The 26,860-nt window shown below is 47.7% G+C and overlaps 1 protein-coding gene across 50 annotated transcripts in view; it reads right to left on the reverse strand.

Annotated features, from left to right (window-relative positions):
- The window catches only part of SORBS1 (sorbin and SH3 domain containing 1), a 291,557-nt gene that overhangs the window by 26,048 nt on the left and 238,649 nt on the right, over nt 1-26,860 (reverse strand). For 24 of the 50 annotated variants that reach the window (XM_065553231.1, XM_065553227.1, XM_065553223.1 and 21 more), the window contains 10 exons: nt 17,367-17,432; nt 16,688-16,789; nt 15,317-15,366; nt 9,988-10,163; nt 6,374-6,459; nt 4,234-4,401; nt 3,038-3,084; nt 1,700-1,814; nt 1,466-1,591; nt 158-352 (listed from right to left, as the gene is read on the reverse strand). In XM_065553231.1, the coding sequence (XP_065409303.1) occupies nt 158-352; nt 1,466-1,591; nt 1,700-1,814; nt 3,038-3,084; nt 4,234-4,401; nt 6,374-6,459; nt 9,988-10,163; nt 15,317-15,366; nt 16,688-16,789; nt 17,367-17,432 (1,131 nt within the window). The remainder of the gene's footprint in view (nt 1-157; nt 353-1,465; nt 1,592-1,699; nt 1,815-3,037; nt 3,085-4,233; nt 4,402-6,373; nt 6,460-9,987; nt 10,164-15,316; nt 15,367-16,687; nt 16,790-17,366; nt 17,433-26,860) is intronic. The other 26 variants (XM_065553237.1, XM_065553251.1, XM_065553249.1 and 23 more) reach the window with 3 other exon arrangements.

A 26,860-nucleotide genomic window follows, 5' to 3' on the forward strand; every position in this document is an offset into this window, starting at 1 on the left:
TCTCCCTGGGTCGGTACAATGGGAGCAAACTGGACAGGACGGATGGTGCTGCTGTACAGTACACCCTAACCTTGGCTGGGGATTTCTTCCTGCACACAAATGACTGCGTCCTACTGTTCTGTAAGGTCTAGTAACTGGCTACATCTAGCCTGGGTACCTGCGGGGAAGCCGTTGTACTGCGATTAGGGGATTGAGACATCAGCAGCTCAGGGTAATCAACAGCATTCTTCACTAGTGGCCGCTTGAGCACGTCCACGTAAGTGACAGGGAAGATGCCTTGGCGGTTGGTACCAGAGATTTTCCCTTCGTACCAGTTCTCATCAACTCGCCGGATCACCGTGATCCTTTCGCCCTGCAGGAGAGAACCATCACACAGCACTGATGCTAACCCAGCGTGTAAACTTGCAGCACAGGAGATGACAGCCCTCGCCCCAGCTGAATTCAAGTCATCTGTGGCATGTGGCCCCACCCTTCTTGACATGGCAGCATGTTTCTGAGTTGAGCTGACTATGGAGGTTCATCCCTCCTGAAGCTAGCTCAGGCTTCTGCAGACTCAGGCAGGCAGCAGTCACTCTTGGGTCACATTTCACAGAGTTTCTTTGCATCCAGAATGTAAGAAACATTTTTTTATATGAAAGCTGAGGTTCTGATCTCATTATGTGAATCCCATAGCAGAGTCCCTAAGCCCTGTCACCAATCCTCTCCCCTTCTGTTCTGCTGACAAAACACACAAGAAAGACTTTTGAATCCTGATTATAAACTGCAAGCTCCAACCTTGAGTAAAATGAAAAAGAAAATAGAGAACATGGAATTTTAATATCAACACACATGCAATCATCTGCCACCTTTGAGATGGAGAAATTTTGCTGTTTAAGGTACTTTAATAAATGCGTTTAGTTCTGCTCTGAAAAGTGACTGAAAATGGCACCTTCTTACTCCCTGTCTACATTCATTGCCTTACGTGGGCACTACAGTAACACAGATATGTGTTCACTTCTATTCACTCTTGTGAGCTGGTTTGGCTCAGCAATGCTATGGGAGAACAAGCTATTCAGTAATTCATCAACAGAAAGTTGATGTTCCAGTGCAGAGTCACATTCTGCACCTCATTTTACACCCATGCAACCCAAGTGATGGTAATGAGGCTGTGCAGGTGTCACTAAAGGTCTAATTTAGCATGCAGAATCACAGCACCAGCACTGCACCCATGCTAGTCTCTCTGGAGTGGGAATATAGCACGTGTCTGCTTTCTTGGATACAGATAGTCTCCCTGCAAAACACTCATCACAATATACTACGGCAATGGGTGCTGAATAAAACCCCCAAGGATTAGATTAAGATAATTAGATGATTCTAACATGCACAAAATGGTTGCCAATTTTAGTGGATCATCTCCTTTGAAATGATGCACCATCTGGTTTGTTTTGATGAATGCTTTCACCTGTCACGCCAGTGAGGGTCCTACCTTTCTGAATGACATTTCCACTCGAGTATCCCCGTTAAAGTTAAATTTAGCCACAGCATCTCCATACTCTAAAACCTGCATCGGGGCCAGCTTTTGGGGCTGGGCTTTTTCAGCAGGCGGAAGTAGCTGAAAGAAAGAAATGAAGTCCAATGACCCACCAGGAGCCCACAAGCGGGTGGCTCTGAGGCGGAGCTTTGGCTCTGGAATGAGAGCATTTCAAAAGGAAAGAGGTACCTCTATGTAGGAGCGTGGGAAGATGCCAACTCTGCCATGGTGTTCTCCTTCATACCAGTTCTGGTCAATCTGCTTGTAAATGTAAACGATGTCTCCTTTTTGCAGAGGAAGCTCCCTGTTAACAACATATTGGTTACAGCTGAACTGCATACTGTCCGCAAACAAAGCACAATGAATTTCACTGCAGGAGAAAGAGGCTGTGTATATTCACGCTGGACATCCGAAGTGCCATCCCTGCTGGGTATCTCACACTTTCCAGGGGGTCCCTATCAACCCAACTGCTGCAAGATGGGTTTGGGAAGAAGCATATAAATCACACTCAACCCTCTCATCTAGATGCTACCCTGTTGTTCTTACTATGAGATGCCAAGGGTTTGCTCACTGTCTGGGTGCACTGTGGGTGTGGCCAGACGTTATTGAGCACGCTCCCTTTCACAAGCAGGGGAAAGGAAAGGCAAGCAAGTGTTAAAAAGTACTAGCCACTGGCTGCTGCTGCTGCTGGATAGGATGGGAGGAGAGAGGACCGTGCCCACTTTCCTGCTTTGGGTTGGTCATTTCGCCTATACACTTGTTCACTTTGCAAGGAGATAAGTGGGCCAAGACCATTCTGAGAGAGTTTAGGAGGAAGCTAATTTGCTGATAATGGAAGCACCATATACATGACGCTCCATGGCCAGCCAGCCTTTGCAACGATTACGGACTTTGCTTGGGACAGTCCAGCAGTGGGATTTGAACTTGGAAACTTCAGCAAGAAAAGCAGAAACCTTTACAGCTTGAACGAAAGGACCAACTGTATCAGACTATCAAACCTCTTCTATGGGCCAGCCAACAGCGAATGACAAAAACCCACCCTGTCCTCTCCTAACATGGATGACACAAGCTCCTCTCTCACTTGGCCACATCAAATGTATACAGTGAGCAGGTCAAAAACACTGTTCTCTCTGCAAGCTCAGGCTGGGATCTAAGCAACTAGCTGGGTTCTTCCTGCCTCTTAAAACACCACCAGTAATAAAGATACTGCAGTCGGGACACAACTGGCAACTCCGCTTACAATGGATGAAGCGGAGTTGAATCCAGCTCACCCTCCAGCAGGGGCTAGCAGGAACAAATACTTGTTTGTTTCAGTGAAGCAACTGGATTTGCCTCAAAGACATACTGGGAGCAGATACACAGGGTATACAAAGCTATTCTACTGACTTGAAGGACTTGCTTTGAATTACTGGATCAAGAGACACTCCAGAAACATTAATCAGTCTTATTATACATCCTAAATGTTGCATGATATGCAGAAAAAGCAGATAGAGAGAGATAGAAACAACCATATCCAGATATACTCACTTTAATGTCTGTGCTTTGAAGTCAAACTTGGCTCTAGCAAGTCTCATCTAAAGATTGAAAACAAAACAACAATTATGTTTTCGACCCATTACTGAAAAGGCTATGGAAATGCTTTCCAGCCATTTCAAAGACTAGAACAAATCAGAAGGAATTGAAGGAAAATAAGCATGTGTCTAAAACTGTCTCAAGTTAGACATAAAGATAAATAGGATGTATTACGAGCACGTCTATCAACACCTTTTAGGGTGTGATTTTGTTGGCTGATTAAAATGGTCCTAAAATATTTTGATAATTTTAAGCTACTATGGCAATTAAATAATAATATAAAAATAATTAGCAATTTTAGAAATAAAATAATTATAGTTGTTGGTAATATAATAATCATAATAACTAATATCTTGCACTCACATGGCACCTTTCATTCTGAAAGATCCCAAAGCACTTTAAAAACAATGGGTTCATTTCTGGCCTCAGTTACACCCATGCAACTGAGGGCAAAAGTTAGTCCTGCACACAGGAACCACCTCACTCATCACTGAAATGCAGCCACCTCTGGGGTGAAATACAGCAGCTGTTTAAACAGCACACAGCAATGATACACAACGGTTTAAGGCAGGAAGTAGCATTTGGCCACCTAAACACCCCAACTCTTGTGAAAAGTGCCATGGGAGGACTTGAAAAGTATCTCCTCCTTTGTCTCTTTTAGAAGGACTAAATCATGTAATGTTTAGGAAACATGCTGGGACTTCTTCCAACCTTTCCTAGAGCAGTACTGAGCGTCTTTCAAAAGAAGGAGAACAGCATAATCTATTTCTAACAAAAATACAGGACAGTCACATGACCAGGATCAACAGGACATGAAGTTTCTAAGCATAAGGCACAGACAAGAAGACAATGTAGCAGTCTGATGCAAGGGATGTAAAATGCCTTTGATTCACTAAAAGTAGCTGATATTTAAACACATGCATCACAGGTGTGCACCAGCAATTCTCAGCAGGCATGCTTTAACATATACAGCTTGGTATAGAGATATCAATTAATTTACCAGGCACAAGAGCCAAAGCAATTCTAAATGAAGCCAGAATGGGAAAAAAATTAAACATTCTCTGGAGAGCTAATGTCGGTCTAAAGCGCAACATTGTGAGAGGCGAATATTGCATTGGGTCAAGCAGCAGACTGAGGTAACTATAACAGACCTCTGACCCAGATTTCCTCTTTGCTGTATCGTCTACATTTAGGAGGTCCCCAAACCGCTCATTAGTGATAAACTGATGGTGGGTTGGAATAACCCCTGTGTGCCTTCTAGCTGCAATATCAGCTTCTTCTTGCTCACGTTTAAGTCGTCTCTGGTCCTCTAAAAGTTTCTGCCATAAAATTGCATAAAATGGGCAGTAAATCATCTAGTTTAGGGCATTTGAAAACTGCCAGCAAATGTGACTTTAATAAAGAACTTCAGAGGTGCCGGCAAATAGCAGCAGCTTTAGAGAAATATACAAGATCAATTTTATCAACAACACAATGGTTCCCAGTTGATTAGCTTGACATAGAAAATACATTGCATTACAGTGTATTTAAATGCAGATTATTGGTAGTTCTTAATGGGATCATTTACAATGAAACAACTCTGCATACCAAGGACCTGATCCAAAACCAATGAACGTCAAGGGGAGTCTTTCCACTGACTTCAATGAGCTTTGATCAGGCCCAGATGGTCATTTAGGCACCTAACTCCCATTGACTATCAATGGAAGTTGAGTGGCTAAATGCCCTTTGTGACTTTGCAGATCTCCCCCTAGCTGCTTATGGCTCACATAACAAACATCATCTAGTAAAACAAGTAATTCTCACTAACAAAAGTATTTCCAGCTTCCCCATCCTTTAGCAGATTAGTGGAAATGAAGGCCCTTGATCCTGCATTCCATGGGTGTGAGTGTCCATCCACCTGGATCTGACTGCAGGAGTGTGGTCCAAGCTTTGTGCTAACCTCACCCAAGGGCCTTAAGTGCCAATGAATTCAGATAGTTGCTATTCATATATTTTACAATGCGAGGAGATAGCAAAAGATGTATTTGCACAGAAATTAAAAGGAGGGCTTAAAAATATTTCAAAGCAAGATATTAAAATTATTCCAACTCAGAATGATAACATGATTCTTCAATGAAAAAAGTATCTCCCAGGTTAAGTCACTGGCTTTTCAGAGAAGCAGATAGGTGGCTAATAAAAATTAGTAACCTCACAGAGTGCCAGTAGTTTGTATCTTTCTTCAATATCGAATTTGGCCAGTGTTTGGAAAGACTGTGTGGTTCCCTTATTATGTTAGTTTGTATATATACTGGCCAACAATTTCAAGGGGCTGGTGAATTTTGGGTGCCCAAACAGAGACATAGTAAAGATGCCTGGTTTTCAGAGAGAATATTCAGCACTTTCTGAAAATGAGACCCGTTTAAAATGTCTCAAAATTGGGAATATCCCAAATCACTACTTGCTTTTGAAAATCTTGTCTTTACTAATTAATACTTGGCTGAAGAGACTTCGCTGACACCATTTTAGCTTATAGAAAGACCATTTTGCCCTCCTGTAAAGCACACCTGCTGAATTATAACAAACACAGTACATTCTCACTATATCGCCCTTCATTATTATGAACCTTTGGACATAACAAACGCAGTCCCTGGATCCCAACTACAGTCCCAGAGCCCCAGCCTCACTGTGAGGGGCTGACAGCCAATCACCTGAAGCCCCACTCCTGCAGGGGCTGACTGGCTGGAGCCCTGACACCCACAGCTGAAGTCGCAGATGCTACCTAAACTCACTCTCCATGACTGACTCCTAGCCTCAGGTATCATTATTAATAATAAATTAATGTAGCAAATACTTTTATCTAAGGCCACTTCATTAACTTACATCAGCAGCGTATCATTCATTTTGATTGTCCTTTTGCTCTAATGAATCCCTGGCAATTATGAACAAAAGGCTTGGATTCCAACAGGTTCATTAGAGCAATGGTGTACTGTACGTCTCTAACAGATCTCAAAGTACTTTGCAAACATTAATGACCTCTCATATAATCCTTGCATGGTTGGTAAGTATTATTATCCCTATTTACATACTGGGTAAGTTGAGGCTCAGAGAGGTCAAGAAGAGACTAGCCCACGGTCGTACAGCAAATCAGCGGCAGATGCAGTAATATAAATCTGGAGTCCCTTATTCTAACTACTACATAACACTTCCTCCATAAGTAGGTACAGAGATGCAGAGGCTATGTAAGGCCAAATGGTGTGCTTCCTGTATATTTAGCTGTTAGAAATGTTTCTAAACCACAAGGAAGGGCTTTACCTCTTTATCATCATGACGTCTACGAGTAATTTCTTCTGGAGTTTCCATGTAATCGACTGGTGCAAAATGCCTTGGTGATTCTGAATCTACTTCAAAACAACACAAGGCAGTTAAAAAACAAATGGACTTAACTTATTTCACCAGAAAGGAAAAAAAAATATTTTGACAGCACTACAATTTGCTTCCATTACAGTTGAAAGGATTTTCAATTATTGTTGACCAAATTCTCAGTCAAATATTGATAATGTTTTGGAATTTTTTTTTCCCTTTTGGGCTGTACTTGTGAACACAGATTGAAACAAAGGATAAAACAAAGGTGGGAAAGCGAGTAAAAACATAAAAAGACTTTGTGAAGAAAATATTTGCTGCCATTGAAATAGGATTTAGCATATTACTGTCACCACCCATGCAAACACATACAAACATGATTGCACACTCAGAGACACAATTAGACCGGGAGGAACTGCTCCTTAGAAAACCAAATCAACTGGGTTGACGTATTCTATTCGCACATACGCAAGTGATACGGGATTAAGACTATCTCATTGCAAGATTCTCACATCCTAGGAATTGCCTTTGAGACAAACTGAGCTGGATGGTGATTAGAAAAGGCAGCAGAAATTGTTTTTCAGAAGTGCAACTGTTAACGAGTTCTGAACAAAAATGCTAAGCAAGACAGGCAAAGGACATCAGACACACGAGGAAAATGAGCACTGGGTGATGCAGAGGGGGGTCAACAAAAAATAGGGAGAAAAGAGCAAAGTGGGAAGACAGATAAAGTAACAGTGGTAAAGTACACAAATAGCCACCTCCAGGGTATGTCCTGAGTTCGCTTTGTGGGTTGTTGTTTCTATCCAAGCTGTGATAGAAAGTGTATGGAACAATATTCCCATTATTAAAGGAGTCTGGCATATCAGCTCGGAGAACGGAGCTTTCTGGACTGGATTCCATACTGGGGAAATGGCTAAGCCTTTCCACAATGTCAAAGGAAGACAGGCGCCTGGGGGCCAGAGGTCTGTCTTCACAACACCGTTTGTGCAGGGAGTGGTGACTCTTTTCCGCCTGGCACCCTCGTGGCTGAGCTATGTTGTTCTGGTTCTCAGTGCTATATACCAGCAAGACTCCCAGGCAATCCGGGGGCGGAGTCTTTCTTGGGCTGTGCTGGAAGGGCTTTTTCAATCTGAAGGGAAGTGGGCTCATCAAATAGACATTTCTGGGGAGTGCGTGCCTGTCCCCCTGGGTGTCCCCTTTGAAACTGGGGTTCTTGGAGGCCTGCTGTTGCTCGTGCCTACGAATGGTGGTGAACCTGGTGTAGGAAGCCGGGCAAGCTCCTTTGCATTTGTTTAATTTATATTTCCGGGGCCCGTTGGCATGGCTGAGGCTGCCGCCGCTGTCGTTGGATGCGTTGGACTGGAGATCAGTCTCGTCCGTACAAGCCGAGAGTGTGTCCATGGGGACAATGTCACTGAGATCTGACGCCAAGTCCTCCACGTTGCTGCAGGAGTGAGAGGAGTTGTCGGCCATGCTGGCAGCATCCTTTTCTTCTTGGTTTGGCTTTGGTGACTCCAGCAGGGATTCTGCTGAATAGGCCGAGCTCAGGCAGCTCTTAGACTGGGGAGAGGTGGGCGATTTGCTTTGTCCACTGGAGAAGTCGAGAGCGGGCATGGACCGGGATCTCTGGATCAGCTGCTCGAAGGCAGTGATGCGGGATGAGACGGTGTCTTTGGGGATTTGCTCTGAATTCTCCCGACCGGGGCTCTGCTCACTTCTGTCCCTCAGCTCGTTCTCAAACTGGGATGCAATATCCCTCACGCTGCAGGATGAGATGGTGCCCAGGTGGATCCTGGACCTGTTGATCTGATGCATATTTTTATACAGCATTGTAAACTCCATCCCACTCTTCCTGGGAAGGTAGCCCTTCCTAGAACTGGTGCTGTACTCCTGTAGGCTCATAGTGCTGCTGGATTTGGTGACATATTCCTGCTTCGATTGCATTAGAAGGTTTTCTACACTTTCCCCATTGACCAGGAAAGCTTTTTTGTTATCAAACAAGGCACTGGAGCTACGAAGGTTCTCACAGCTTTGCGCTTTCTCATGAGGCAGCAGGATACCCTTTGTGTCCTGCACAAGAGCAGCAGGAGCTGCTAGTCTGGGTTTGAATTTGGAAGGGAGGATTTCAGTAATGCAGGCTTTTGCAGCTGATAAGGGCTTCTTATGTTTACATGCATGACCTAACATACTGGTATGACTAGCGTTAAAGGTTCGGCTATTAACTGAAGAGGGTGCAATCATATGAGCATTCCCACCTTTACGATCCACTGGTAAGCATGCAGAATAAAATAAATACAACCTGTTAGCTTAAATGCTGGAAAGCTATTGAGAAAGGAGAGATAACATGCTTGGATATCACAAAATGAACTTTAAAAAACTGGTGTTCAAAAGAAAGAAAAAAGCAGAGACAATGCACAAGCCACGCTATAAAAGCGAGTGCAAAGATACAGCAAAATTCTGCAATGCTGTGGAGTTTCTAAAATCAGAAGCAGGTCTAGATTCAGGCCAGGAGCACTTGTAGGGCCCAATCCTGCCAAATGTTGAGCATCCTCCACACCATGCAAGAGGCAACTCAGCATCTAGCAGAATGTGGGCCTTAGCAGGGATGCAGAGGGATTAATATTGCAAAAGCAGCCTCACTGTGAGCCAGTGATCAGACCAACCATGGTCCTGCCCAGCCAACAGCTGCCAAGTAAATTATTCCTGCCAGGGTCAGGCAAGCCAGGGAGCATCTGCGCTAAAACAAATGAACCAATCTGCTGGCCCTCGGCAGTTGTGCTCGCTGGGGACTGGCTGAGTATGCTCTCTGCTCCCTTTGCACAGCTATGTTTGCTGAAAGCAGCTGGGAGTGGGAGATGAAGACAGAAACTCCCAGGTGTGATATGTTATTTTGTAGGAGGATTGGCTTGGAAAACAAAAGAACCAGCTCCTTTGCCCCCAGCCATTTTTAGCTTACAACCAGCTCAGAGATGCATCAGGCTTTTTGCCTGTCTCAGTATACTGCAAACTCCAAGGTGGAGGCTCAACAGTGCCACCAGTCTCTGCTGGGCTGGCTGCTCTCTTTGTATCTCATGGGCTCCGAGGCAATTGCCAGGTCAAGAGGCGTCCCATGTGTCTTTGAGTCAGGAGAGCCCCAGAGTGCATGGTACTGAAATGCAGACGTGCTCAGGCCACCAGACACTGCTTGACCTGATCAGACTGCACACCAGGAACAGCAGCAACAGCAGGGTGGCAGAAAGAGGACATGGGGGTGCTGCAGTTAGGAAGGAAAAGGGGAAGGTGGTGTTGGCCGACTGTTAGCAGTTGGAAAGAGGAAGACAGAAATAAGGGAAAGCAAAGGGAAGAGTCCTGACCCTGTTGGTAAGCTGGAGTTCGTTAGGGATTGGGTTAAGGGAAAGCGTGGCCAGGCTTGGTGGGGAGAGAAAAGCGGACGAAAGGCAGAGAAGGAGAGAGGAATGACAGGTAGACCTCACTAGGTTTGGATAAGGACCCAACCGCCCTTGGCAGTTCACCCACCTCACCGTGTGTAATGGAGGGAAGAGGTCAATGCTCTGCTGACCTACCTTTAGTGGAAGCAGAGCTAGAAGGACGTTTGAGACCGCTTAGTCCCTGCAGCGGGATATCGCCACCTTCCAGCACACTTTTGTAAATCTGCCTTTCATTCTCCAAGCCAGCAGGGTCCGCTGGTGCTGGTTCCAGTTCTCTCCTTGCTGTCTGGTAGCTGGGTAAATAGGCTGAGCTAGAATATGGGTTAAAAAAGAAAAGAAAGACTGATTTTTCTCTCTCTTACTGTGTGCTTAGAGAGCATCATGAGCAGGTCAGAGGAGATCACTCGTGAACCCGTGCTCAGCAGTGCCTGTGATTCTTACACCTCTGCATGTCAATACAGCTGAGGTCAGATTTCTAGCTGAAGACCATGAACATATTGAAATCACACTTGAAATACTTAGCATTACTATAGCATCCTCCATTCCACTGTCTCAAGGAGCTGTACAAGCTACACCTCTCTTCACACCCAAGAGACAGGGAAGTATTATCCCCGTGTTTTATAGATGGGGAAATGGAAGTACAGAGAGGGTAAGAGATTTGTCTAAGGGCAGATCTACACTACAGCCAGGATCGACGATCTGAGATTGATCCACCAGCGGTCGATTTAGCGGGTCAAGTAAAGACCCGCCAAATCGACTGCATATCGCTGTCCAGTCGACCCCTGTACTTTACCCCTGACAAGAAGAGTAAGGTAAGTCGACGGGAGATTTTCTCCCGTCGACTCCTCGTGGTGTAGACCCTGCGGTAACTCGACCTAAGGTACATTGACTCCAGCTACATTATTCATGTAGCTGGAGTTGTGTTGCATAGGTCGATTTACCGCGTTAGTGTAGACATAGCCTAAAGCTACTCAGTAGTTCAGTGGCCAGACTGGGAACAAAAAACAGCACCTAAGCTTCTGCTCTAACCACTAGTCCTTGCTGCCTCCCATTCACAAATAGAATAGACTGTTTCAAATTTTAAACAGTCTATTCCTGAGGTTAAATTCTGCCCCAACCTGCATGGCAGATCTCAGTTCTTGCATTCTTTTCTGCCCACATGCACAGAGCTCCCCTGTAGGGAGAGCAGAATATTGGAGGCCAGATCTGCCAGGCAGATGCAAGAGCAGAATTCTGTCCCTGGCATTAGACTGAGATTTATGTTAAAAATAGATATGACTTCATTTGCTTAGGCCAACAGAAACTAAGGTGATTGATTACAACTCCATGCAAGCCAAGGTTAAGGAATCTCCCCAAAGGCATGAATCTGAGAGGTAGTTTGCTACATAGTATTATTCCTACAGCTCACTGTTCTCTCCCAGATACAAAAGGTCAGCATTGCCACAGTACAAATGACTTTTTCAGAGGCAGAAGACATGCTAAGCAGTCAAGCAGGTTGTGTGTTTCATAAGAGCAGATCTCATCTGATATCAGTGCTTGATAGGGTTGCCAGGTGTCCGGTTTTCGACCAGAACCCCCAGTCGAAAAGGGACCCTGGCGGCTCCAGTCAGCACGGCTGACCGGGCCGTTAAAAGTCCTGTTGGCAGGGCTGACAGGCTCCCTACCTGGCTCAGCGCGGCTCCCTGGAAGTGGTGACATGTCCCTCGGGTCCTAGGCAGAAGGACAGCAACGGGGGCTCCGTGCGCTGCCCCTGCCCCACTCAGAGCGCTGGCTCTGCAGTTCCTGTTGGCCAGGAACTGCAGCCAACGGGAGCTGCAGGGGCAGCGCCTGCGGGCGGAGGCAGTGCACAGAGTCACCTAGCTGCACCTGTGCCTAGGCGCCGAGGGACATGTTGCCACTTGCGGGGAGCCAACTGACATGAGTGCCACCCAGAGCCTGTACCCCAAAACCCCTCCCACTCTCCAACCCCCTGCTCCAGTCCCCTCCCACATTCCAAACCCCTTGGCCTCGGCCTGGAGCCCCCACTTGCACCCCAAACCCCTCATCCCTGGCCCCACCCCAGAGCCCACACCCCCAGCTGGAGCCCTCACCCACCCTTGCACTCAACCCCCTGCCCCGATCCCCGTCCCGGGATGTGAACCCGGCATTTCTGGCCCCAGCACAGAGCCCACACCCCCAGCCCAGAGCCCATACCGTCCCACACACAAACTCTTTCCTGGAGCCTGAACCCCCTCCTGTGCCCCAACCCCTGCCTCAACTCAGAACCCCCTCCCGCATGCCAAACCCCTCGGCCTCAGCCTGGAGCCCCCTCCTGCACCCTGAACCCCTCATTTTTGGCCCCATCCCAGAGCCCACACCCCCTGCCTCAGCCTGGAGCCCTCTCCCACACTCTGAACCCCTCTGCCCCACCCCCCCCAGCCTGAAGCCCCCTCCTGCACCCCAAACCCCTCCTCACCAGTCCCACCCCGGAGCCCGCACTCCCAGCCGGAGCCCGCACCCCAACCCCATCTCAGCCTGGTGAAAATGAGCGAATGAGTGAGGGTGTGGGAGAGTGAGTGACAAAGGGAGAGGGGATGGTGTGAGCGGGGGCAGAGCTTCGGTGAAGGGGCGGGGTAGGGGGCAAGAGTGTTCCGTTTTGTGCAATTAGAAAGTTGGCAACCCTAGTGCTTGAGCATCTTCAGCCAGACACTGCACAATGACAATAATAATAAATAATAATAATAATATGAAATCTTATTATAACAAAGCTATACTGGGGACAAAGTATGACTCCTGGTAAGTTAAAAAAAAATCAGATCATTTACTGATTTGAGGAAACCATTAGAAAGTAGGCTAAGATCCCACGATTCCCAGATGTATATCTGATTTGTGTTAGCAGCAATAACATACCAACAGATGTATGTATGTGCTTGGTTACTTGGGAGGGACATGGTGCCTGATGGGTACAGCTTCTTTCAATGCCTCAGAAAGCCATTAATGGAGTTGGAATTACAAGATATTTTGTCCTTTCAAAGGATTTCAGTTCCTGGATGGGGGAGGAGATCATGAGAAGACCAGATCTCCCATTAGTTAGGGCCCTGGTTAATAACAGAACTAGTGAAAAACAAAATACAAAGAAAGAAGGGAATTCGGTGGCTCGCAGGCAAAACTCCTATTGGCTTCAATGGGACCCACAGCCAGAACCACAGAATGGGTATCACAAACACAGCACTATGCAGCCTGAGTCAGGTTTACCCCAATGTCTGGTTGTCAGGTTCCTGAGGAGCCCAAATGGGCAGCCCCAGTGATTACAGGCTGATATTTACTCCCCTGAGGTTCATGACCTGGGAGCGGGAAATATTTTAGCCCAGTAATTAAAGACCAATGACCCAGACAATCCTCTCTTGGGGAAACACCTGTGGGAGAGGAAGTGTCTGGGAGACTCCCATTGGCCCATTGTTGACTTCTCCCCCATCATTGCCCACCCTGTGAAACAGGCTGCAGGGACTATCCATAGGAGGCCAGAGCCATCTGCATGGAGGCGCTATGACTCTGGCTTTGGCAGCCAGCAGCATCCCTGTGTCATGACAGCTCTGCTCCACTGGAGCCACACTACAAAGGATTCTCTGGCCCATGGTCACCCAGGGGAGAGGTGTGGCTCTGCAGAAAAGACAGTAAAGCCCCAGGCAGCATTACCTTTTCCACCTAAGCTCCACAGGGCTGGAAGGGGAACAACATGTGACTCCTCCCAGGCTACCCATCCCATCCTCCACCTTCCCCTCCCCCAGCACAGATCCCCAAGTGCTTCAATGGGGGCAGGAAGAGAGGGGAGCCTGTGCTGCTAGAGGTAGCACCCCCATGCTCTTCCACAGGGGCAGATCCATGTGCAGAGAATACCTTCCCCCCGCATGCAAATCTAGAGAGAATGATCCTACCCCATGAGCTGAGAAACAAAATATCATTTCCTTAAAACATTTACTGTGGGTGCAGTGTTTGGAGGTAGTCATCTAAACAGCACAGATGTGGTGGGAGTAAGTGAAGTGCCATCATTTGGAAATCTAGCCTTGGTGCTACATAATACAATGTAATTATATGTACATCTACATAACTTCACATATTAATGTGTATTCAGACTTTTGACCATTGTACCGACAGTAAATATTGTGAGGAGAATAGATACATATGGGAAACTGATTAAACATAATTAATTAAAAAAAATTAAAATGAAACAAACACTTAATCGATATAACTGGTAATTATGAGATTATATCCACTCCACAGAATTCAAGGGAGGCCAAATTCAGGAATTTTGGTTCACCGCCCTCACCAATAATGAGCATATCATTTATTTATGGAGAGCCCAACTGAACTCCTACAGCAGTCAATGGTGGAGTTTCCTTGGACTTTGGTGAGAATTGGGTAGGGTCCTGATGGAAGAATGAAGCATACTGATTTCAGCTGATGGAAGTGATCCAGGAAAGTAGGAGTCAAGGTTATCTGATGTAAGGGAAAGACTTACAAGACTTGGAACTCTTTGAGTGCAGTCAGGAATTCAGAATCCTTACCAGCCATTGCCAAACATAAGCAACACTTATATATTTTGCAACACACTCTGATGTTGTTTAGTGTTATTAGCCTTCCTTTGCAAAAATAAAAATTAAAAAAAAAAATCATGAAATAATGGACTTGATAAGGCCATCTTCCAAATTATGATAATGGAAGGAAATTCCTTTGCAAAGTGAACCCAGGCAAAAGGGAACTGTATAGAATTCCAAAACCACATATCATAAAAGGTCAAGGAAGATGAATATACATGAAATTTGCAGACAGAGGGGAAAACATGCTCTTCCTTACTCCCCATCCATCTGGATTGTATAAGTGTGCCTAGATGGAATACTACACATTTGTTTCAGTTAAAGAGAATAACAGGTTAGCAGGGAGGTGCTGGATCCCCAGTGGTGGTAAATTGGCACATCTGGCTCTGGAATTTCCCTCCATCTTTTACAGTAAACTGGCTCCATCTGCAATGCATCTGGACAGAGCACATCTCCTATTGAATCTTCCTCTAAAATAGCAGCATAAAATTGTAGGCTGAGAATTATTTAATTGCTTTCTTTGCCTAGAAAGTTGGAGCATTCAACTCATTGGAACATTTGCAATCAAGATGACTAGACATTTTATGTCCCATATAGCATGATCAATTATTTGTAAATTTAATGTAAGAGGAAGTTACAGTTTTGTTTGCTTTTTAAATAGAAGGCATGTAGAACAATGATCATTTCTTGTTTGAGTACCTCTAAATAATAATTATACAATAACTTCTAACTTAATTCAAAACTATATAGCTGACCTTCTACCCTCAACTAATTCACAAATATCATGCTAATATTATCTGCATGCGTCACCAGAAAGAACCACTTCCAACATTCTAACAGAAAAGTCCCATAACTGTGAAACAAAACAAACAAGTGGTTCTAAAACTTACTAGGATGAATGGTCTGAAGACGTTTCCAGAGGAGTGCTGCTTGCTGTACTCTGCAAAAGTCCAAACAAAGAAGTCATTGATACACAAAGAGATGCAAAGAGAAAGAAAAAGCCTTGCTTAAGTCATTTTTCAGCTATACTGGCCTTCAGAAAACATTGAGATTTCAGTTTAAATGCATCTAATACAGCAATGTCTCTGCAGAAGACCAACAATTTTCTTGGGGCCCTTCAGGGCAGCAACAGGTTTTAAGCATAGCCGATGACTTTTCATGGTGCCTACTCTATTGTCTGCAAATGAGTCATTGTGAATAAAGCCAAAAGCTAGAAAAGAGAACCAGCCGGGCCAGGACCAGGAGACACATGCTTATAATTATTTCCCCAAGCTTTCCCCCTATACCCTCCGCCCCCGTTTTCTTTAAAGGTACATCACATTTCTGCAGCATAATACATTCCTCAGCGTTCAAATCAATATCATCCTGCTAACAAGAAAAGAAATGGCTAAGCCCAGGTTCCTTCCTTAAGGTGCAATGCCAGCTGCACAGCTTCAGTAGCAAAAGCCAGTTCCCATCGGCTCACTTTTAATCCAGCTAACGCTTCCTAGGCACATTGTTTAATAATTTGAGGCAATTTGGGAAGAAATACTATGTTTACCTTTTAGTCTGTCTCTCCCCCTGTCCCCATATATAGATTCATAAACTGGAAGAAATGCAGATGATATACAAAAGCTAATGAGGTCTTTGAAAGAGCAGCTTCCAAGTCCCAATCAAAATTATTGTAGCTTTAAAATAATAAAATAAAATAATAAAATAATAATAATAATAGGAGCATTACCGAATTAATCTTTCTAGTCTAGGATTAGTTCTCATCAGGACAGCAGCGATAGCTACCCTGCTCAAGAAGGCCGCACTGATTGCAGCTTAAGGACAGTTGCATAAAATCTCTTGCAAAAAATCCAGATCTTAGGGTAGGCACAGCATCCTGACATAAGAGTGGGGTATGTGTGAAAAAAATGTGGGAAGGCAGATCGCTTGAAAGGCACAAGATGGTGACGTGACGTCAACCAAGAATTTAAAGCCGATTGCCGCTGCCTATTCATGTGAAAAATAGTGAGGGGGTTTTGTAGAGACACCAAACTCCAAACAAACCCTAGAAAAGGTGGAGGGGGAGGGAGAAACACTGTAGCTGAAATGGATTTCAAGCCAGATTCTCAGCATCATGTTTTATCATTTCTGACAGTTACACAGCAAGCCATGCAATCAGAATGGTTGGGGCATTATGTACCCTAGCCTCGTTTAATAATCATACAGCAGTGAATAGAGAGAGCAGAGAGTTGGGAAACAGGGATTGGCAGCATGAAAAGAAGAGGAAATACCTTCGATGGCTTTTTATCTGGCGCTTTATAAAGCTTCTCCATTTGTTCTAAATCTGCCTCTAACTCAGTCTGGTAGAGGTAAATGTCTTTTTCTAGATCAGTCTGGTTAAAGAAGGAGAAGAAGAATGGGAAAAATAATGCTTAGGGTTAGGGGAAAACAAAGGAATGTTAATTTTGAAATAAAAGAGCCTTTTTATTTAAAAAAAAAAGACAAAGATGGTATGGATAAGACACAGAAATTCACCAGTAATTAATCACTTTTCAATAATCACAGATACAATGGTTGTAGGCATTTAATATTTACATTCAGAGATGCACCAGGCCTGCTGGAATCTAATTGTAAAAACCATAAGTATCATAAAACCCACCTGTAAAAAACCAAACAACAGATGATACTGTAACATTGATGCAATATGCTGTTAGTACAATTATCATTGCAGGTCAAGAACACAAAACAACCACTCATCTTTATGGTAGATTATGTTTTAAGGACTGCTTATTGAAACGATTTACTGGCCAACTTAATTGTTAGGATAATGAGTTCATGCCAAATTAAAAAAAATAGAGTCACCACCCACACACACTCATAAAACCCAAACGATGCCAGATAAAAAAAAAAAAAACACACACACACACACACACAGCATACTGTGGTACAACATATGTGAGATAGAATTACCTTTCTATCCTCCCTAGTAAGTATAGAGCAATCTCCAGGAGTATAATCCCATATCTTTTTTGGAGGCTGATGGAAAGCAGAGGAGGAAATGAGGAAATGAAGATAAGGAAAGACATCACAGAGAATATGGAAACTGGATTAGAACACAGAGGGATACATTAGGGATTTGCATCAACACTGAAAATAAAATTAAAAAAAAAAAAAGAGAGAAAAAAAAGGGCAATCTGCTGTAGCACAAATACCAAAAGATTATGGAAGGCCAAGGGCACATGCACAATTTAGGGAGAGGTGTTTTAAATACTGTCTGAAGCCATTTTTTATTTTTATAAGATGTTTTCATGGATTTTGCACCACCCAGAGGGAAGGCACAGGCAGTTGTAAACAAAAAACACCCCAAAACCCAACAAAACAACAAAAAAAGAAATCACAATAAGAATAAAGGTGTTTTCTTGCTCATTCTTCTGTTCAAAAGGAAGGGGTAGAACAATGGCCTTTCATAAATAAAAAGGAGATATATTTCCCCCCTCCATCCCCGCTCCCAACTGTGAATACATACCATGTTAATAAATGGCTGAATTTCCAGTGTTGGCATTGTAGAGCAATGAGAATGCACAGGTGTTATTTTTCATTTCACCTTTTTGGTAGGATGTGGGGGTAATGAACTTTGCAAAAGAAAATTCAACCTACATTTTATGGCTTTGGGGTTTTTGTTTGTTTGTTTTTAACTATGGTGGGATCAGTAATGTTGCAGAGGCCTGTTCGGAATGAAATCCTTTTGTCATGATTTCCCTTGCTAATTGGATAATGCCATGCTACACACATTTCCCAACAGCACAGCTCCCATGGGTGAAGCAGCTGCAGAGACTGTCTATTCTCTCTCAGTGAATCCAGAATAAACTTACTGATCATGTTACCAAACAGAAAAAAACCCTGCTTCTTGTTTTACAAACAGAGCACAGTCCTAGGTGTTTACACTGTTCACACGGCTGTGGTATCTGAGCACCTGAGAGTCATTGAGAGAGACTAGAGAGAGTTCACCAATGTCAGTTTTACTGGAGGTGGAATTGAGCAGCAATCTTGCTCTGAAGTTCGGCTCCTGATCTGAATTTCTCCAAAGTTCTGGGATTGCCTGGATCTGGGTTTCTGGACTGAGCATATTTCTACTTTTTACTGCCACCTTTTGGGCTGCAGACACTATAAATGGCTATTATGAATCCCAAGAGGTCTGTTGTTGACAGTCATCAGTGTTTAGGGCTATGGAAGACAGTCTTGCAGAGTCAATGCGGGTCTCCCTTTCCCCAACCCCCGCTTCCCAGTATTGGAGCAAAGAGCCAAACTGCAACTGCCCGGGTGAAGGTGCTGGTGTGCGTTTGACAAGCCAATGGAACTATTGACTGAATGTTATATTCTGTGGACAGGTCCTGTGGAAAATCAGAATTAGGGAATAAGCGTATGGGGTGTGAGGTGGAAGGGTCTCAGTGATATATCCAAAAAGAGTCCATGCTGCCAAAGTGTCCTAAGCTCTATGGGAACTGAACATAGAATCTCATTCAAACAACTGGGACATTGCCTGCACGGTCCCACGGGACTGGCTAGGAATGGATTGGGATTCCTGAGCCTCACTTCATCCATACCAGGACTGCTGAGACTTGCTCAATTCAAAGTCATGTTAACAGGGGACCTCTGATTAAACGTGATTTACCAGTGACATTCGATGACCTGGCTTTCTAGCAGCCTGGAGGAGTACTACTGCTGAGAGCTGTCAGCTGCTTTTTCAGACCAAGCGAGCAGCAGAGCTCATCTTACAGAGCTGAACTTCAGTGAAGCATTGTTCAACTTGCCACAGTTTCCAGTCGGGGCAGATTACTCACAGACTAAAAGGTCACACGTTGCATCAATGAGATTGATGTAACACTGCAGCATGGTGCACAGATCATGCGCGTGGACTCACAGGGCAGTTCCATCAGCCAAGTGGCTGCACAGCTATCGCACTACCAGGAGCTGCCGCGGGAGGGCATCAGAAATGTTCAAGACAGAAATATGAGGAAGCAGCTACAGGGGACACCTAGAAGCCCCAGAACATAAGACAGACTGGGCTAACAATGCTATCACTGTGTACTTAGGGTCAAATGTTTAACTGCAGTGATTCTCATTCACATGCATAAGGTTAAGATGATGGAAAGGATTCCTCCACCAGGATCCCTTCGGATTAACTTAATTTCTTCTGAATGCAGGAGAGAGGGGAGGCAGTCGTGGGAGGGATGGATGGAAGTCTTTGGCAGGACTGTAGCAAGAAGGCCATTGGTGGGTCTGCAGCAGGAGCTGGAAGGCATTGGTGGGCCTTGCTCCTTCTTATCTTCATTTTTCTACTTAGACCCCTTGCAGGTTCATTAATGCAGGGGGAACTTCTCAGTGCTATCTACCCAAGTGGTTGCAAAAAACAGTTACCTACCTTTCATAATGGTTGTTCTTCGAGATGTGTTGCTCATGTCCATTCCATGTCATGTCAGTTGTGCATGGGCTGCATGCAACATTGCCGGAGAGTTTTCCCACAATGTTATTGTTAGGGTCGGCTCTATTGCCCCTGGAGGCCTGCACTCATGTGTCACTATAAGGGTGCCACCAGCCCCTCGCCCTTTCAGTTCCTTCTTGCCGTCAACTCCAATGGCGGGGTAGAAGGGAAGGTCATGGAATGGACATGAGCAACATATTTTGAAGAACAGTAGTTACGGAAAGTTAGTAATCGTTTTTTCTTCATTGAGTGCTTGCTCCTGTCCATTCCATGTCAGGTGACTCACAAGCAGTGTCCTTGGAGATGGGCTACGAAATCGTGAGCATGCCAACTGTAACACAGCTCTTCCAAAATTGGCATCATCTCTGGCCAGTTGGGTGATGGCATAGTGGGACGCAAACATGTGAACCGATGATCATATCACAGCCCTGCAGCTGTCCTGGATCAGAATGTGTGCCATGAAAGCTCCTGAAGATGCTTGCGCTCTCGTAGAATGGGCCTTCATGATAGCCGGAGCTTTGCTTGTTCAAAGAAGGCCTGGATACAGGCTGTGATCCAGGATGATCCTCTGGGATGACTCCAGGAGACCCTTTATTCTATCTGTGATAGCAACAAAAAACTGCGTAGATTTGTGGAAGGGACTTGTCCTGTCAATATAAAAGGCTAGTGCCCTCCTAACGTCCAGGGAGTGTAAGCGTCGTTTCTCTCCTGTCTTGTGCAGTTTCGGGAAGAAGACAGGCAGGAAAATGTCTTGGTTGACATGAAACTGCGACACCACCTTGGGTAGAAAGGCTGGGTGGGGACACTGTTGGACCTTATTTCTGAAGAAAACTGTATAGGGAGGCTCCAAGGTCAACTCAGAAACTCTCCTGGCTGAAGTGATTGCTACCAGGAAAGCAGCCTTCCACGAGAGAAGTAGCAAGGAGCAGGACGCCAAGGGCCTAGACCAAATCAGGTTTAAGTCCCAAGGTGGAACTGGGTCATGAACCTGTGGGTAGCGCCTCTCCAACTCCTTGATGAACCTGCTCATCATCTCCTGGGCAAAGACCAAGTTGTCTTGGATTGGGGGTGGGAACGTTGAGATGACTGCTAATGAACCTTGATTGATGACAATGAAAGACCTTAGAGATACTCTAAGATGAACTGCAAGGAGGGATAGCTCAGTGGTTTGAGCACTGGCGTGCTAAAACCAGGGTTGTGAGTTCAATCCTTGAAGGGGCCATTTAGGGATCTGGGGCAAAAATCTGTCTGGGGATTGGTCCTGCTTTGAGCAGGGGGTTGGACTAGATGACCTCCTGAGGTCCCTTCCAACTCTGATATTCTATGATTCTATTCTATGAGGCCTGTGCTGGGCAAAGGCTCCACTTGGCCATCCAGCAACTGAAGCATTTCCACCTGGCTAGATAGGTGGCCTCTGGTAGAGGGCATTCTGCTACCTAGCAAAACCTGATGGATCTGCTTTGAGCTCCGAGCATGCCCTCTCCTCTGGATTTAGCCAGGCAGCAGCTATGCTGTCAAGTGTAGGCCTATGAGGTTCGGATGAAGGAGCCTTCCATGATCCTGCGGTATCATGTCTGGTCTGAGAGGGAGGAGCCATGGAGATGCGACAGAGATCTAGGAGCATACCCAATCAATGCTGGCGAGGCTATGCTGGGTCGACCAGGATAACCTTCGCCTTGTCCCTTTTGATCTTTAGTAGAGCCTTGCAAACTAGGGGAATCAGAGGGAAAGAGTACAGCAGGCTGTCTAACCATGATCATAGGAAGGCATCTGAGAGAGAAAGAACGGTTACTTACCTTCTGTAACTGTTGTTCTTCGAGATGTGTTGTTCACGTCCATTACACATTAGGGTGTGCGCGCGCCGCGTGCACGGACGTCGGAAACTTTTTCCCTTAGCGGCTCCCGTCGGGCCGGTAGGGCCCCCTCCCTCCTGCCAGAGCGGCGCCCCGCTCTAGGGTATATATATCCCTGCCGACCCGACCCCTCCAGTTCCTTCTTGCCGGAGACTCCGACAGAGGGGAAGGAGGGTGGGAAGTGTAATGGACGTGAACAACACATCTCGAAGAACAACAGTTACAGAAGGTAAGTAACCGTTCTTTCTTCTTCGAGTGATTGTTCACGTCCATTACACATTAGGTGATTCCCAAGCTTACCACTGGAGGTGGGTAGGAGTCAAGGTACAACTGACTGTAGCACAGCCCGTCCGACCACCGCGTCCTCTCTGGTCTGATGGTGGATCGCGTAGTGGGCTGTGAACGTATATACGGATGACCAGGTGGCCGCTTTACAGATTTCCTGGATAGGGACCTGCGCCAAGAAGGCCATCGAGGATGCTTGGGCCCTAGTCGAGTGGGCCCGGATCTCTGGGGCCGGAACATTGGCGAGCTCATAACATGTGCGTATACAATGCACAATCCACGCCGATAAGCGCTGTGTCGAGATAGGCAGGCCTCTCATATGTTCCGCAATGGCAATAAACAGCTGAGGTGTTCTGCGGAACGACCTGGTCCGCTCCAGGTAAAACGCCAATGCCCTTCGAACATCGAGGGTATGTAGGCTGCGGTGATGAGGGTCTGTATGGGGTTTAGGGAAGAACACCGGTAGACAAATGTCCTGTCCCATGTGAAACTGCGATACCACTTTCGGGAGGAATTTGGGGTATGGCCTCAGTTGCACCTTATCCTTATGAAAAACTGTATAAGGGGGTTCTGAAGTGAGGGCCCTCAATTCCGATACCCTCCTGGCCAATGTGATGGCCACGAGAAACGCCACCTTCCACGAGAGGTGCATGAGGGAGCAAGTGGCTAGGGGTTCAAAGGGGGGCCCCATGAGCTTAGTTAGGACTAGGTTCAGACTCCACGCAGGGACCGGTGGGCGCGAGTAGGGAAACACCCTCTCCAGCCCCTTGAGGAATCGGGCTACCGTGGGGATGGAGAACACTGACACTCCCAACTCTCCCGGATGGAATGCCGAAATGGCAGCTAAATGCACTTTAATCGAGGCGGGGGCAAGCCCCTGATGCTTGAGGTGTAGTAAGTAGTCCAGGATCGACGGAACTGAGGCCTGTAGAGGCTGTATGTGCTGAGGCTCGCACCAGTGGGAGAACCTCTTCCATTTGGCCAGGTAGCTCGCTCTTGTGGAGGGCTTCCTACTACTAAGGAGAATTTGTTGAACCTGGTGAGAGCACCTGTGTTCCACATCGTTCAGCCAGAGAGATACCACGCCCTGAGATGTAGCGATGACAGGTTCGGGTGGAGCAGGCGACCCCTGTCTTGTGTGACTAGGTCGCGATGGAGGGGGAGGGTGATCGGGTCGGCTATGGACAATTCCAGCAGGGTCGTGAACCAATGCTGGTGTGGCCAGGCCGGGGCGATGAGTATAATTGTCGCCCTGTCCCTGCGGGTCTTGAGGAGGACCTTGTGGATGAGCGGGAATGGAGGGAAGGCATACCTCAGGCTCCCTCCCCACGGAATCGTGACGGCATCTGCCAATGATCCTGGGCTGAGGTTCTGAAACGAGCAAAACTGAGGGCATTGACTGTTGTCCTTGGTGGCGAAAAGATCCACCCGGGGAAAGCCCCACCTCCGGAAGATTGAATGCAGGACGTCCCGCCTCAGCGCCCATTCGTGCATCTGGTAGGATCGGCTGAGGCAGTCCGCTAACCCGTTTTGGATCCCCGGGAGATACGTTGCAATGAGATGGATCGCATGGGCTATACAGAAGTCCCATAATTGGAGTGCCTCGCGACAGAGGGGAGAGGACCGGGACCCGCCCTGCTTGTTTATATAGAACATGGCGGTAGTGTTGTCCGTCAGGACTGCCACGCTGTGACCTTCTATGGTGGCGTGGAAGGTCTGACAGGCGAGGCGAACCGCTCTTAGCTCCTTTAGATTGATGTGAAGCAACCTGTCTTCCCTGGACCACAAGCCTTGGGTCCACAGTTCCCCCAGGTGCGCCCCCCAACCCAGGTCCGATGCATCCGTTACCAACGTCAGAGTGGGCTGTGGGGCAGCGAAGGGGATCCCTTCGCAGACCTGCTGTTGATCGAGCCACCAGCGGAGCGAGCCCAACACCCGATCCGGGATCGTCACCACCAGATCCAAGGGGTCTCTGTTGGGGCGGTACGTTTGGGTAAACCACAACTGCAAGGGCCGGAGCCTTAGGCGGGCATGCCTGACTACATGTGTGCAGGCTGCCATGTGTCCCAGGAGCTGCATGCAACACCTTGCCGTTGTCGTGGGGAACTTCTGGACTGAGCTTACGGCCCTCTGAATTGTCAGGAACCGCGACTCTGGGAGGCTTGCCCGCGCGGTCACCGAGTCCAGGACTGCACCTATGAAGTCCAGTCTCTGTGTGGGGGCTAACGTGGACTTGGGTACATTGACCAGGAGGCCGAGCCTGCCGAACATCTGTAGAGCCAGCGTCAGGTGAGAGCAGACCTCGGCCTCCGACCTGCCCGCGAGGAGCCAGTCGTCCAAGTACGGGAACACGCGCATCCTTCTTTTCCGAAGGAAGGCTGCTACCACGGACATGCATTTCGTGAATAGTCGTGGTGCTGATGCCAGGCCAAAAGGCAGGACCGTAAATTGGAAATGGCGCTGGTTGACGGTGAAGCGCAGGAACCGCCTGTGGGCCGGATTGATGGCGATGTGAAAATAGGCATCTTTCATATTGAGGGCAGCGTACCAATCCCCCGGATCCAGGGATGGGATAATAGTTCCAAGGGAGACCATACAGAAGCGCGTTCTGACCAGAAACTTGTTTAGGTCGCACAGGTCCAAGATAGGACGGAGGCCCCCTTTTGCCTTGGGAATCAGGAAGTACCTGGAGTAGAATCCTTTCCCCCTTAGGTCTGGTGGGACCTCTTCCACTGCTCCTACTGTGAGAAGGGTCTGTACCTCCTGCATGAGAAGTTGCTTGTGAGAGGGGTCCCTGAAGAGGGACGGGGAAGGGGGATGGCAGGGAGGGGGCGAGGAAAACTGGAGGGTATAGCCCGCCTTCACTGTGCGCAGGACCCAGCGGTCCGATGTTATGCGTGACCATGCCCGGTAGAAATGGGACAGGCGGTCCTGGAAACTCAGAGGAGGATCCGGTATGGAATGTGGTATGCGGTCCTCGAGCGTAACTTCAAAAGCCTGGTCTGTTCCCTGGCTGCGGCTTGCCCTGGCCGTGACCTTGGCTCTGGTTAGGCGTATTGTTACGTCTCCGCCTGTTATCCCTGCCACGACGGCGGTACGGTTCGTGCCGAGGGCGAGGGTGGTACTGCCTCTGTGGTGGTTGAGGCTTAAAGGGCTTGCGCTGTGTCACCGGGGTATGCATTCCTAATGACTTTAGGGTTGCTCGCGAGTCCTTAAGGCTATGTAGCTTGGCGTCCGTTTGGTCAGAGAACAAGCCCGAACCTTCAAACGGGAGGTCCTGCAGGGTGGTCTGTACTTCTGGCGGAAGGCCTGAAGCTTGTAACCATGCCGAACGCCTCATCACTATCCCTGACGCGATTGTTCTAGCCGCTGCGTCGGCTGAATCGAGGGAGGCCTGCAATGAGGTCTTGGCCACCGCCATCCCCTCGTCCACCAGGGCCGTGAACTCAGGATGTGTGTCCTGAGGTAGGGAGTCTTTGAACTTGGAGACTGATGCCCAAGAATTAAAATTGTGCCTATTTAGAATCGCCTGCTGATTAGCGATCCTCAGCTGGAGGCCCCCAGACGAATAGACTTTCCTTCTGAATAAGTCCAATCGTTTTGCCTCCTTGCCCTTGGGCGCAGGGGCTTGCTGGCCATGACGCTCTCGCTCGTTGACCGCCGAGACCACCAGCGAACAAGGAGGCGGGTGTAAAAAGAGGAAGTCAAACCCTCTAACGGGGCGAAGTATTTTCTCTCCACGCCTTTTGCAGTTGGTGCACTGGAGGCCGGTGTTTGCCACACCGTCTTATAGTTGGACTGGACTGTCCGTATAATCGGGAGAGCGACTCTGGAGGGCCCCTCCGGGCTCAGGATGTCGACCATGGGGTCCTCCTGTTCTACAGTCTCCTCCGCTTGCAAGCCCAGATTGAGGGCTACCCGGCGAAGCAGGTCTTGGTGCGCCCGATGATCAATCGGGGGAGGGCCAGACACTGTCGTGCCCGCTACTGCCTCGTCCGGCGAGGAGGAAGAGGTCGGGGCCTTTTGTCCATCCTCACCTTCCTGCAACCCTTAATCGCCTGGTTGTTCCTCTGGGGCCTGTCCCACGGTGTGGGACTGGGACGGTACCGTGCTCGGTGCCGAGTCCACTCCCTCCCGCTCCTGCGGTCTAGAGACCGTTGCGTCCTTGTGAGAGGGCGGGCGGTACCGCGGAGAGCGGGATCGGTACCCCGATGGCCCGGATCTCGAAGTCCTGGATGGGGACCCTTGCTGGTGGTAGGCCCAGGGTGTCCAGAACGGCCATTGGCTTGGTTGGCCCCATTGGGCATGGCCAGAGGCTTCGTAGTCCCTACTAGCCTGTGCCCTATGGGCATACCCGCCGTAACAGCCCGAGTCAGTCTCTGACACCACGGACGGTGATCTGGAAGGCCACGGCGGAGCCGTAGAACGGTGCCGGTCCGGGTTTGGGGAGTAGTGCCTCCGCGACCAGGACCTGGATCGGTACCGGTGACCACGGGACCGGGAACGACTACGGGTGGTCGGTCTCGGGGAACGTACTGCCGACGCATCCCGGTGCCGACTCGAGTATGGCTGCTGAGTCGGTGCCGACCGCTTACTAAGGCCCGACTGTTGCGGCGCTTTCTGCGCGGAGGGCAACTGGGAGTCCACCGAGGCGGAGCTCGACCGGGACCGGTGCCTTGAACGGTGCCGAGATGGCGACCGTGATGGGCGCACCATCGCCGGCTTGCCTCTGTGTGTCAGTCTCAGCGGAGCGTCCTCAGTTTGTGGAGGGCCCTCAACGGACAATGCAATGAGATCCTTTGCTGCCTCAAATGTGTCCGGAGTGGAGGGCTGTTCCAAGAGCT

The sequence above is a fragment of the Chrysemys picta genome, chromosome 7 (assembly GCF_011386835.1).
Source record: "Chrysemys picta bellii isolate R12L10 chromosome 7, ASM1138683v2, whole genome shotgun sequence".
NCBI lineage: Eukaryota > Metazoa > Chordata > Testudines > Emydidae > Chrysemys > Chrysemys picta.